At 34.4% G+C, this 14,495-nt stretch overlaps 1 protein-coding gene across 2 annotated transcripts in view; it reads left to right on the plus strand.

Annotated features, from left to right (window-relative positions):
* Positions 1 to 14,495, plus strand: part of LOC110114878 — a 30,150-nt gene that overhangs the window by 1,438 nt on the left and 14,217 nt on the right. Inside the window, exons 2-8 of one of the 2 annotated variants that reach the window (XM_020847904.2) lie at positions 3,290 to 3,333; positions 3,699 to 3,813; positions 3,878 to 3,995; positions 9,610 to 10,226; positions 10,986 to 11,268; positions 11,341 to 11,620; positions 13,036 to 13,191. In XM_020847904.2, the coding sequence (XP_020703563.1) occupies positions 3,290 to 3,333; positions 3,699 to 3,813; positions 3,878 to 3,995; positions 9,610 to 10,226; positions 10,986 to 11,268; positions 11,341 to 11,620; positions 13,036 to 13,191 (1,613 nt within the window). Of the gene's footprint in view, positions 1 to 3,289; positions 3,334 to 3,698; positions 3,814 to 3,877; positions 3,996 to 9,609; positions 10,227 to 10,985; positions 11,269 to 11,340; positions 11,621 to 13,032; positions 13,192 to 14,495 lie in introns of both variants that reach the window. The other variant, XM_020847903.2, reaches the window with a different exon arrangement.

Here is a 14,495-nt window from a genome sequence, read left to right on the forward strand (position 1 = left end):
GCTTATGAGTGGACTTACACGTCCATTCCATTTGCAAGAAAGTCTTTGCACTCACATTGTTAAAAACCTAGTCTTATCAAATTCATCTTGATTCAGTGATTGAAGTTGCTAGCTATGAGGAGGGTTTAAAATTTTCTTTATTTTGTTTTTTAAGAAGTATGAGTAGGGGATGAAGGAAAAGCTGAAAATGAGTCCTTCCATACAAATTTGAACATGCAAACTCACTATCAAACCAGTACAACTTGCTTTGGGAACTCGTAAATAAACTATGGCTGATTCAAATCATTGTTTATTGGTGAATGCTAAGTTGATGCCTTCTATTTTAAAGTAGAAGGATGGTACCACTTGACTAACTTGAGTTGTACTGGAAATGACAATTATGGAAAATTTTGAATATATCATTTTGAGCATTTCTCTCAAAAGAATGATTAATATCTTATTTTGGTTTATTCTGACCATGTCTTAATTCTATTTTAACCAAGTCAATGCTTGGACCAAATTAGGATCTATTTTGATATGGAGGATCTAAGCTGGAAAGGCAAGGGAGGAGACGAAGATAGATTATGACAACAACAATTGTGAACAATAACAATAGCAGTGGTTGTTCATTGGGCTGTGGTGGCTTTGGATGAGAATATGATATGACGAAGTGAATTTTTGTGCATGAGAAGATGAGATAGGGAAGTGATAGGAGAAGAGGGTGAAGCAGTCTCTTTTGTTGCAAAGTGTTGCTTGGATAAGGAAAATATTATAATGAGCATGGAATTTTGATTAGTTTAAATCATGGTTTTAAAAGGCGAAATCGAGAATCTAGGTGTTTTTTCTAAGCGAGGCGTAAGCCTCAAAATGATAAAAATAAGGTAATTTAAAATTATGAATAATGACAAAAAATAACAAATTAGTAGATAATTAGAAGAGAAAATCCAAATTAAATCAAAGACACATGCCAAAAAGAAAGATAAAGCACAATTTCAATCTATATAACCGAGTAGAAGAGAAAATATAATTAAATTAGCAGCACCTTATAATTAAATTAGCAGCACCTTCCAAAGAAGGAAGACAAAGGATATGAATACAACCACAATAGGAAAACAATAATGTGGCATAATGGAAAACATAGGATCCAAACATAGCTACCATAAGGCATATGCTATAGTCCTTGAATCATGATTCTTACTACTGTAGCAAAGCCAAATCAAAGAAGGTAATTGCCAACAGCAATATACCCAACTCCAAGTTGCATGCAAATAAATTGTTACCTTGGCGGGTATCAAGTTAGAGAGGCACGTAAGATAGAGGTCGAAGATGAAGCACATTGAAGTCGAAGCCGAAGATGAAGATGAAGCACCGACTAAAATGGGAAGAAAATCAGGCGAAGAAGATGAAAACAATGGGGGAAGAGAGATGTCGGTGGTAGCAGTGTACACGAAGGAAGGAACGTAACCTTGCTTTGAACTCAACCAAACTTACCTATCGAAGTCGCTTGAAGTAGTGCACATGAAGAAATGATCGACCAAACTTGGCTTGGTTGTTGAAGTCGGCGGAAGCATGAGAGAGTGAGAGAGAATGAACGAGAGAGAATGGAACGACAAAAAGTGCTTCGAAGCAGAAGCCCTAAGTCTAATAAGCGAACACAAACGCACGAGGTGAATAAAAAAGACAAAATGAATCCATGCGCTCCCTCGATGCGCCTCGGAGCCTCACGACTTGAGGCGTACGCCTCCGTGGAAAAAGGCGTAAGCCTCGCCCAGGCGTTCGAGGCTTAAACCTCAATTCGACATCCGCCTCGAGGCGTCCGCCTTGAACGCCTTTTTAATGGTTGGCTTAAATGACATCATTTTAATAAATGTCTGCTATAGAGGAGTTGGTGGAGAAGAGGCATCGGGGCATGTGTTTTCTAATAGTATTTAGCACATAGTCACAAGGTTGGATACAGTGGGAAGTCGATTATATGGTGTCAGTATTAAGATTCTTTTCTTACTATGTCAATTTAGTGCTCACGGAGTATGAGAAGAGGAAAGAAATGAGGAGAGAAACATTGGAAAGAGTGTAAGGAATTTGTGAGTAGGCATGTAGATTGGGTATGTTAGCATTTTATGCCATTGAGTGAGTAAGGCCATTGTTTTAAAATTTTCAAATCAATGTTCGTTATCAATCTTCATTTATACTTGAACCTGGTTTTCGTCAAGTCATGTTGAGACATTTAAATCTGTGAAATGTTTAAAGCAGATCAAGTAATTGGATGGAGTGTAGAATTTACCCATGCAAGGTGAGCTAAGATGCTCATCACCAAATCTAAAATTTGGGCTTGACAATTAGTACTGTATTCTATTTTTTTTTTCATATTATAAAATAAAAAGGAGTCACCATATAGTGAATATTTTAAATATTAAAATCTATTTTAGAATATATATATATATATATAAGGCCAAATCAATGATTCAAGAGAAACATTAAAATATTTAATTGAATATGCTGAAATGAAATGATATGCTGAAATGAAATGTTATTATTTCACCCCCCCCCCTCTTGAGTGTGATAGCTTGTTAACAAAGCCTTATGAATTTAATTTAATATTTCATAGTTATAAATATTATTAAAAAAAGTTAAAAAAATAACTAAATAAATTTCAAAATTCAAAGTTGATTTCCATATGATTTATAATTTCAAAATTCAAAGTTGATTTTCATATGATCTATAGTCTAACTTATATTAAGTGATATAAACTAATAAAATCAAACAAAATGAGATGTTAAAATGAAACAAGACTAGATGAATCAATGTAGGGTTTCAATGAAGATGATGTGGAAAGTGAGCAAGGAAAATGAAAAGCAGCAAGAGGTTCTCTTATGAAGCAAGTGGATATTGTATATAGATGGAATGCAAAGGAGCTGGAGAGCCAGGCTTAAGCCTTTGTTATTTCAGTTGGTTTGTTGGACAAGAGTTAGTTTGATAGTGTCATTTATATTTTATTTAAATAGATGGAGAATATATTTATAATAGATCAGAACTTAGTAATTCTGTAATATAAATTATGTTATCTCATGGGGCTTTTGCCTTGCTAATAGGTTTAAAAAGTAGCCTTGGGCAATGTCTTGGCCCACAGGGACATGGGACGAATGCCACCTCTACATTGCGTTGTCCCAAGTTGAGCCCAAATAAGCTCCGAAAATGCCTTTTAAAATGCTAGTGCATTCATAATATTTTCATCATTGTGGAATGGTTTGATGACCTTCGAAACTTTTTACATCGTGTTCTATTATCTATTTAAAGCAATGCTTCTTTGCAGATTCATTTCATGAAGTGAAGAGCAAACGTGACAAGAAGAAGGAGGTTAGTCTATAGTTGCATTTTTTGCTTTCATGTCCTACTATAAAAGGGCTGAACTTGAACATGCAAATATTAAGAGATAAACTTCTTTTAACATTTCTTTAACTTTATTTTTCTTTGAGAGCACGTTTAGCATTATCCTTATATTTGGCTATTTTTTCTCTATGAATATGATTATTTTGGTTTCCTATAAATTTCTTTACTGTTCTTTCTGCCTTCCTATATGCATTTACAACTATCATTTTGTCACCCTCTAGCAAATTATTTTTAAAATATCCTTCTGTTTATTGTTTTTGGACATGTCTTTTTTACTTAGATAAAAATTGATCAATACTTATTAATTACTTTAGTAATTGTTTTCTGTCTAGGTAAAAGAACTCTCTGAATCTAGGACTCGAACAAATAATAATACTTTCAGTCAGGGAGTTCTCGGTAGTTCTGACTGTGGGCCACGACCTAGTTTCACTCAGAGCAGTTTAAATGGTATGTGGAGATATCTTTTTCTAGTATATCTTTCGTCTTAATGAATTTCCCTTTTTCTCATCAGGTTTTGGAGTCAATCGTGGTAAGGCTCTGCAAAAGAAGGAAGATGGGGTATGCAGTGTTCCATCTTCCTCAAATGTTGGAGCTAGATCTGATATTAATAAAAAATCAACAATCATAAGGTCGATATTGTTTACATGTTTAAGTATGCTTTTGTGCTTATAGAAAATTGAGATTTATATTTAGAATGCTCTCTCTTTGAAAATTGAGACTTAAAGTTTGCCTTTTTAAAATAACTTTGCATAGATTTTATATCCTTTCATATGACTGTTTCTTCCAGGTCCTTCGATTCTTTTTTTCTATACTTTTAGAAATTTGTGAACTTTCTTTGCTATGTTGTATATTCTTTTGGTTATATTTGTATTTGAATAAAAAATTTTCTCCTTTATCCGTTTGGTTCTTTTAAGAGTACATTTGAATAGAGCGAGAAAGCAGAAATGACATTGTTATGGATATCTATTTGATTATGTTTTATTTTTGAGAGAAGGGAAGAATATGATATTAAGGGAGATCAAGGGAATAAGAGGTTAGATGATTACGTGAATGAATTTCTCAAAGAAAAGGAGACAAGAGGAGAGAGAACAAACATGATAAAGAAGCCTAAAGTCAGGAGAATGGAGGAATGTCAATGAGGAAGAATGGCAAAGTAAAAGGTATTGGTATTTCATTATCTACTTTCACCGCCTAAAGTGCAGACTCTATAGGCTTTAGTAAAAAAATAGAAAATTTTTCTCTAGCCAAATATGAAATTGTAAATCTAGTCCTAAAAAAAGAAATTCTATTTAAATCATTAATAATTAACTTAAAAGGTTAAGAACTGCAATCTCAGAACTAGGACTTGCATTTGCATTAACTTTTCCTGATGGTAAAGAACTCTACTTCAATGAGTTGTGATATGGTCGGGGAAGACTTTAAGGTGGCAATTGTACTACAAACTAGCCGCTTCCATCTTGAAAACGAGATAAATGAAAAAAACGTCACTAAGAATGGATTTTAAATGGGAAATTCAATGTGACAAAGAAGAGAAAAGAATGGAAGAATATCACCATTAATAAAAGTACCAGTAGACTAACGTCACTAACCTTGTAGTAGATTGTCAAGATCACTAGCAAATCTATAGAAAAATATCTCTAGAAACTTGAATGTCTTTGTGCATATTACTATATTTATTTGATGTACCGCTTGATTGAATATGAGTCCCTTTCTTCACAATTATAGTTCATTATTGTGGATTGTACTATTTGAGTTTGGTTGATCAATTGAATTTGGTGTATTGGATTGAATTTGATTAGGTTAAAGATTTTAGAATTGGTAAGATTGGATGGTAATGGAGAAGTAGGTTTGCTTGGAATTAATGGTGATTTATTGGGGTTGAACGATTAGTGAGTTAATGCATGGTTTAAAATTGCTCAAATAGAGGCGCGCCTCAACGCACTTTGACCCCGCAAAGTGTCAAGGTGGATGCTTCAACCCTGCTCTGTGAGGTGTACACCCCAAATCAACAGAGGCGTGCCTCGCCTCACTTCAGCGAGGCGTTCGCCAGCAAAAAAAGATTGAATACATTATTTAAAAACTTAAAACCTAATATTGAGTGAATGCATTATTTCTATGCCTCATTCGTTTCGTTCCTTTTGTTCCTACTCTTCGACTTCGCCCGCTGCACCGCACGTAAGGTGGAGTTTCGAATGATCGCTAAAAGCTCTATGATGTTTCGGGTGCAATCGGAAGTCAGCATAGCTCAACGACGTGCACTCTTATATCGGAAGTCAAGAACATTAGACGACATGCCCTGTTGGTGTGGAAGCAACGACAGACATTTGCTCCTTGTTGCCGTTTCTCCCATTTCACGTGTTTCATTGATCACTCGGGTATGTTGCTATTCACATGCTTCGTTCAGAGAGAATCACTAACACTTAGGATCTTATTTTTGGTATATGTAGATTAGGAAGCCATTAATCATTTAATCCCAATGTTGATCTTTGTATTTATCTTCACTAAGTATGAAACATTTAAAACTTCAGAACAATCAACAACCAATTAGAATATTAACTTGCATGGATTGCTGTTTTATGCATTAGGAGGAGGTTATTGATTGCAATAAATGACTCACCCGCCGCTAGAAATTAATGAGTTTTTGCCTTTAAAATTTTGAGTAAATTAAGTTAAACACATGTATTAAGGAGACTAAAATTGTATTCTATGGCGTTGGAAAACTGAATGATAAGCTTGCAAGCCTGGCGATCTATAATGGTGGTTCCTTGGAGTTTGTTTTATAGCCAAGTTTGAAATAAATGCTGAAATTTTGGGCCCGGATATTCAAAACAAATTTGATTTGGATGAGTTTTATAGTTTTTAAATTTACTTTGAGGCTAAAATCACTAGCCTTTAAAATTTAAAGTAAGCTTAGCAGATGGGCTAAAATCATGTAGATATTTAATGTGCTATTTAAGTTCACAATCACACTAATATAATTCCAAATCTAGGATTGAAGGATCGAGCTTGGGGGCCAATGCGATTAGTCAAATGTTGGCCAATTTTTGTTGTAAATGATTTCAGATTATATATTAAATCTTGGTGTGAAGGTCGCAAGATAGAAAATTATGATATCTCCGTTAGGGGGAATAGTCACACAGATGATGAGAGCTAATACTATGGGATTTTATAAGAGGTCTTATGGTTCTAATATCCGGGTGAAGGGAACAACCTATATCTTTTTAATTGTAAGTGGTTTGATCCAGTGCAAAAATAAGGGTACAAAAGTACACCCACTATATGGTATTACAGAAGTTAAGTGAGATAGGAGATATGCAAAGTATGACCCATTTATCATAGCTAGCCATATAAGCCAAGTATATTTTTTCAGCTACTCAGATAAAGTGCGAGATAAACAAGATTGACTCGTAGTTATAAAAACCAAATCCATAGGAATTATTGAGAGTAATACAACAATACTAGTCGTGCATCAACAGGAAAGTACGTCAAACTTTAAAGAGCCTAATATACCTAGATATAATTTTAATAATAATAGGAATATTTTAGTGACATAGATATAATTGTTATATTTATCTTATATATTTCAGGACTATACATGATTTCGAGAGATCCAGGCTGCAACTGGTGAGTGATCCTCTGCAGGATTGACATATTATTTGAACAACAATATATGGTCATAGGTAGTTGGTGGAATGTTGAAGTACATATTTTATGGATTAGGGTCTCAAGCCCATGCATTTGAGTGACAATCGTCTTGCGCATCAAGCTTCTCATGTAGCTGCTAGGAGGATTTAGCTAGCTAAAAGGTGGCTGCCCTGATAGTAGAACTAGAGCAAATGCAAAAATTACAAGATGATATGTAAATGCAACAGAGTTAGATGCATGATGAGTTGTGCATATTCATGGGGCAATTTCGTCAAAAGCAGCCTACACAAATCGAGGAGAGTGAGGGGATGGAAGAGGATTAGAGTCTGAATGTTTGTTGGTTTTTTATAATATTCAAGAACTGGTGTATTTTGACTATGATTTTCAAACTAAATTACCTGACTATCATTTAGTGCATTTTGAATGATGTTCTTGTGGACTCTATGTTTATCTATTTTACTAGTTGAGTTCATTTATATGAATGATATATTCTTTGGTGGGTTATTGTAGGAGAATTAATGTGGAGTTTTTTTTATTGTATGAGCTACTGTTTTCTGACGGATTTATCGCCGAAAAATTGATGTGACTAAAATACCGTTTGAATTATGACGAAAATATCTGTTGGTAATTCCAATGGATGTTTTTGCTAGAATTCTATCATTATTACATGCAGAATCCATATCAAGACCCACAAGTACAAAATGACGAGAATCCGTTGGTAAAATCATTGACAAAAAAAATCCTATGCAAATTATTTTCCAACCTGTGTTTTACTGATGGAAGTAAAACCATCAGAAATCTGCTGGAAATGACACCTTGTATTCCCTTAGTGTTATATTGTTGCTTTATTTTTATAAATAAGAGAGTCATGCCTTATATTTTGGAATTAATGACTTGAATGAGAAAATCAATTGAAAAAAATATTTCTTTTGGCTTCCCTATTGACTAGTCTTCCTCCCTTTTTGGATTTTGTTATGCTTTGTTCTCTTTCCATAATGTGAGACATAGGCCCGTCCACACAACTACCTAGATAGATTGATTGACAAAATTAATTGAAATAAAAAAATTAATTGTCTTTTGTTATAGACACTCTTTCTCCCTTTTTGAATTTATTCATGCTTCTTCCTCTCTATCTAACATGGGATAGAGCCCCATCCATATTCTATGTAAATTGATTCTAGATTTGGCGCCACTCTTACCACTCTTACTTGTTGATATTATTTTCATTTCATGTATATATATATAGTTATTGCATGATAGGTTTGAAAATGAATGTGGTCGTAGATTTAATTATAGATGTGATGTGAAAAGTTTGTGTGATTTTGAGTGTTTTCAATAATACTTATCTATTTTATCTATAGATAAGGATTTGGTCGTTGATAGGAAGTACTTGTAGATCTAAAGTATTTCCTATCAATCTTCGAAAAAACAAGGTGCTTTCTCTACCAAAATCCACACAAAACCACAAAAACAGTAGATAATTTGTATTTTTTTTTTATGAAGGGGAAACGGAAAATAGCAAGATACACTTGATCCTCTATTCGAGAGGAGGATCGATCTCTCCCAAATCTCTAGACCCCCGCTAGAGCCAAAGAAAATCTAAATCTAGGGGATCTCAAATTTCAGCCAAATTCAAGATGCCCTAACCCTAGAAAAACAAACTATTTAATGCATACAAATCAAAAGGAAATCCCTAAACAATCCCTACATTCAAATTTTCCCATCTCACTAAATCTGTTGTCCACCTTGTTGCTAATTGCATATTGAAATAAGACTCGTAGATACTCTCCACTTGCCTGGAAAGGTTATGTTGACCCCTATCCTTAGGCCGCTCTTGATCCTCCCCATAATACATGTCAACAGAATTATGATCAGTGTTACCAACGTGACAGTGATCCTAATGATTCATCTGGTGCATCAAGTTAGATGCTTCTCCTTTCGATGGTTGCTATGACTCGTATGTTTTCTTGGATTAGCTCATCAAGATCAGGGATATATTTTCTTGGTATATTGTCTGATATTAAACATGCCCACTACAAGCACTAAATTTAGAGGATCTGTCAAATACCATTGGCAGAATGTTCTAAATGAAATTGATTGTATTGGTGATGATCTTATCAACATGTGACAATCTATGTGAGGGCATCTTTGCCAAAATATCCCTAACAATACTATCGTTAAAAAGTAGGCGCCCAATTTCATTATCTGTGAAATCATTCTTTCTGATGCGAGATGCGAAATATCTTCATAAATTTGAATAACTAGTCGCGGGGGTTGCAACTTATCTGAACCAAATTGTGTAATCATGACCAAGTTCAGTATCGGTCTATACTTAGATATCAAAAACGGAGGTTTTAACTTATTTGTCCAAATCCATTGAGCATGCTTATCATTGTGCCATTAAAATTGAGAAATATCATACTGAAAAAACAATCCTAAATAAGTCCTGAGTACAACGAGTTTTCCCTTAATTATGTTGAGTTTATGCTGGTTGAATTTTAAACAAGCATATTCAATTTTCTCTTTCAATTATGTGTTTTGCTTATCTTTATGGTAATCTTTTTTTTGTTTTTGTTTTTGTGTGCGCTTTTTGTACAGTGAAAATGTTTCTACAGAAAGCCTTTTTGGAGGAACTGGTATCGCTGGTGGGAGTTCTCTGCATTCACAACCATCATCAGGATATCAACATGGTTGGACGGGGATTCCTGGTCGTTTTTCAATGGCTGATATTGTTAAAATGGGTAGGCCTCAAGGCAAGCTGCCAATGACCTCTACATCTGCGGGAAATGCATCAAATGTTTCACATCAATTCACATCAGACACGTCTAAGCCTGGCGTCAAGCATTCTGTGACCCATGATCTGCCTTCAGAATTAGATCAGGGAGTTCATTCTTCTCAAGGTCTTCATCAGCAGGCACAAGTTATCAATTATGAACCAGGAACTATTAGTAACAACCATGTTTCTCATGATAGTTGGCCCGCTGCTAATCAGTCCCATCCTGGAACTACTTCGAACATTCTGGAGACTTTTGGATCTGCTATCTCTTATGCTGATACATCTAAGACTGCTTTTGTTGATGAAGTTCAGGTGCATCAGACTTTACGAGATGAATCTCCTGAGCCTGAGAAGAGTGCTGAATCTGATACTTCATCAGAAGAATTTTCAAGGTCTGAAACCATATCCGAAGGGGAAATTGATGAGCACAATTTTGAAGGTAAAATCAAACCATATAATGAATTAACACACAAAATGAATGCTTATCTATCTCAAAGGCATCTATTTGAACAAGGTCGTGGAAATAATTATTTGAATCGGATGCTTCTTTTTCTTTCTGGAATTTTAGCACTTTTATTCTATTAAAGCTTTTCTATCAGAGTTGGTTAGTTTAATATAATATTCCCGCCATTTTTTTTTCTAGTTTTCTGTTATGACAATGTTCCGGGCTCTGACAACGGTATTTCAATGCTTGATGTGTGTAATATATTAGTTTATTGGCTTTCTTATTTGTGTTCTGTCTATAGTTTTTTATCTCCTAGTCTCCTATTTAATGGAAAATCAGTTCAAGTTGTTTTAGTATTATTTTAGAAACACGAGCAACTAGGAGAAACAGTGAATGTTAAGATGTTGATTTGGCTTAATATTGGTTTTAGCTGCTTAAGCAAATCGTAAAGGAGCATTGTTCTGAAGCAGGTGGCGGGATCATTTTTAAACCATTTGCACTATTAATTTTAATAAGTTCTATTTGTGTAACTTCTAATATACGATTGAAATCCTGTACATATTTGGAAATCGGTTTTGTGAAGCTATATCACTGCTATCAATACTATTCAGAATTGGTAGTCAAGTTTTTTAAAGCTATATAAACGCAATCATTGCTGAGGCTCTGTGTTCCCATTGTTGATCTTCTTTCCTTTGTTATTTCTTAAATAAAGCTATTGCATCTCTCGTTGTTGACAGTTTTGTTCTTTTGCAGGTGAGGATACCAATGTAGAAATTTCATCAGCTGCTGCAAACTTGCAGAATCTGAGTATTGAAAAGGTTGGGCTAGCTGGATCAACAGTGGAAGACAACCCTGCTGTAATAATTCCAAGACACCTGCAAATTACTAATGCTGATTGCTCACATCTATGCTTTGGTAGTTTTGGTTCCGGAGTTAGCACTTCCTTACCCAGATCATTACAGCCAAAGCCACTGCACAACAGCTCAGAGGTCATAACAGTTGATGATGTTCGTCCACTTGATCATTCAAATGCCAGGTACATTTCTGTAGGAGTATATTCCAAAGCTACTTAGGGATTATGAAACTTATTTGGATGATTTTCTTGCAGAAACTCCAGTTACTATGATAATGCTGAGCTAAAATCCCAAATAAATGAAGATGTACTTTCTAGAGTTTCTATGAATGCAATGAATTATGAAATATCTGCAGCTTCAGAAGCTGAGGTTATCCGGGATGATGCAATGAATAGCACACGTGAACTGCAGTATAATCTTCCTTCTTTATCTGATTATGGAACTTCAACTTCCACGCAAGAGAGTGATGCAGCATTTGAACATCCGCAAACTAATTTACAAATGCATAATCTTTCCTCTTTGTCAAATATGATGGTAATCAATCTCTTTATCTGTATTCAGTCTAATTATTTATTTAACGTGGTGCTTGAATTTTTAAGGCGTACCTCTAAGGCTCCCAACTTATTCGTAAAGTTAAATATGTTCGGTAATACCATACTGATTCAGATTTTTTTGTCAAAAGTGTGTTTCTACCGTTCTTACAATTTCTGGGAGCCAAGGAAAGGGCTCCATGGACTAGCTGTTTCATTATATGCTAAGCCAGTCTTCAAGTGTTTCCTAGCATACTAACAGAGTTCAATTTACTAAAAACTATGCATATCTATCTAAAGAAAGAAGCCTCAACTTCTCTATAGCGAATTTAAAGCACAAAAGTAAACAATAGATTATATTTCTCGTCATTAATAACAAACGGTATATTTTGTTGAGTCATTGCTTTGCATTAGAAGTTCTCTTTTGTCAGAATGTCATTTTTGAGAAGTCGTGGATATTTTTTCTCAACTTCATAGGAACTTAGCTGTGCGTATAAAACTCTAGCAAGGACAGAATGCTTCACTGAAAGCAACCTTTCTAGAAAAAGCTCACGATGGAGATTTTCTTTTTAACCATCGACTTCATAAAGTTATGGTATCTACATTAATTAAGAAATATATTCGCTGTAGAAAATGTTGAATTCTCCATCATATTCATTTCAAATTCTTTAAAGATAATCAATGAGAACTTATTACATAAAAATTCTTTTATCTTTCCAAATAAAGTATTATCCATATAAATTTTTACAATAATCCTGTCATCACTTATATTTTTGATGTAAAGGGCGGTATCCACTCTACCTTTCATAATCCCATTATCAATTAAAAATGAACTCAAACGATCATATCAAGGTCTAGGAGTTTGTTTTAATCCAAGTTTTCTATAACTTATGCATGATCAGGAAAATCTAAATTTTAGAATTTGAGGGTTGTTTAACATAAACATTTTGGTTAGTCAGAGTGGATCCAGAAGAAAATTTTTGGGAAACTGAGGTTTTACAAAAGCCAAGAAGTAAATAAATACTGCTTAATTCTTTCAATCCTGAATTACCAGACGAACAATTACTTTTATTGTAGTATAAATTGCAGCGGTTATTTTAGGTTTAGCTTAATCTTCAATGTTTGTCAACATTCCATCTGAATGCTTTGATTGCAAACAAATTGCTGTGATGAATATCAGGCTTTTCTGGAGCCTTCTATACCATGAAAGAAAGGAAAGGGGTTGGCTATGCTTATGCTTACGATAAACTTTCCATAGTGCCCGTTGGCATCAAACGACATTTTCCTTTTATTTGCTTGTGTATATAGCTAATTTCTTGCTGTTTACATTTTATTTTTCATGTTCCGCTGTTTACATAGTTGCTATATGAAGATTCTAACCTTTATATTGTTTCTGCAATCGTACATTTCTTGCAGCAGCCATATACAAGTTCGTTATCTAGCAGTTTATTGGCACCTACTATGCCTATCAAAGATGTTGAAATTCCCTTTTCATCTTTACTTACAACCCCATCTGCGCCTACAAAACACAGTGTTGCAACCTCTAACGGCGGGACAACTGTTCCCTTGCAAGAGGTATTTTGTTTTTTGTTTTAGCTTTTTCAGCAGTTATTTATTCAGGTTTGTTTCATTTCTGGTGATTAATTTCATGATTTTAATGTGCCCGAGTTAATTTGTTTGACTTATATTATAACGAGCATACACATCTTTGTGGGATTGCTGATTATTTTACTATTTAAATAATATCTTGTAAAGGATACTCGGGGAGGTTATATATTTGAAACATCCTCAACACTTAAAGGTTAAACGGGTTACATTGAGTATACCGCCAAGATTTCTAATGACATCGATAACTCGTGTCACATGAGAATAACCAAGACTTGTATTTTATCAATACATGAGATTGAGAAGCTAAGGTCTCTTCGAGAATCTTTCTTTTAGGAATGAGTGGTTATAGAATTGGGGAGCCGGAGAACATGAATGATCTTTGCAAAATTAAGAATCAATTGGTATTAAGGATGCCGAGGAGGCTTGTAGTGCCAAAATATATGCCAAGAGGAGACTCACAGATTTAACCTTATGTCCGAATTTCATTAATTCGGAAAACTTCAATTTCACTAAGAACACGCTCAACGACCTTCAACCACCAAGAATGTTTAAGGAATCTAAACATAAAGAAATACTTGGGTGCAGGGTCTACAGTATGGATGAATAATGTCAATATGATGTTCAAACTAGAAATGCTCAAATTAACGTATCACTTGGAATAGGAAACTTTTCCACTTTTGGGCAACTTTCCTTTCTCAAGTCACCGAAATTTGATAGGATGCCGAAAGTAAAGTGGCTTGAAAATAGAGCAAATGGGGATAATGCATACTAAAGGTTTTATATATTTGCAAACATTGGAGGATTGGTTCGAGGCAGGAATGACTGTTGAAGGGGGGTGTTTGTTCCTTAGCTTAATTGAACTAAAGATATTTAAATGCCCGAAGTTGAAAGAGCTGCCCTCTTTGCCTCCTAAGCTCAGGACAACTCAAATCATACTTTCCTTTAAAATATTGAAGGTCTCAAACTATCAAAACATCACATTTCTTCATTTAGTTGATGAAACAACGAGACTTACATCACTAAGACATCAAAAAATTTAAATTGCCCCGATCCGATCTCTCTTGGAAGATATTGATAAGTGGAGATTGTTAATAATCGACTTCTGATGCTCAGCAATTTCATTATAAGGGGATCCATTGGTGTTGCTAACGGATACATTAAAAAGCATCGCCTGCTTATAAAGGCTGATTATCATGAATAATGATAACAAGGAATTAATATTACTACTTTTTTTATTAAAAAAAAAAGAAATTTAAAACTCAAATAAAAAA

Source organism: Dendrobium catenatum, unplaced genomic scaffold, assembly GCF_001605985.2.
Source record: "Dendrobium catenatum unplaced genomic scaffold, ASM160598v2 fragScaff_scaffold_133, whole genome shotgun sequence".
NCBI classification, from domain to species: Eukaryota; Viridiplantae; Streptophyta; class Magnoliopsida; order Asparagales; family Orchidaceae; genus Dendrobium; species Dendrobium catenatum.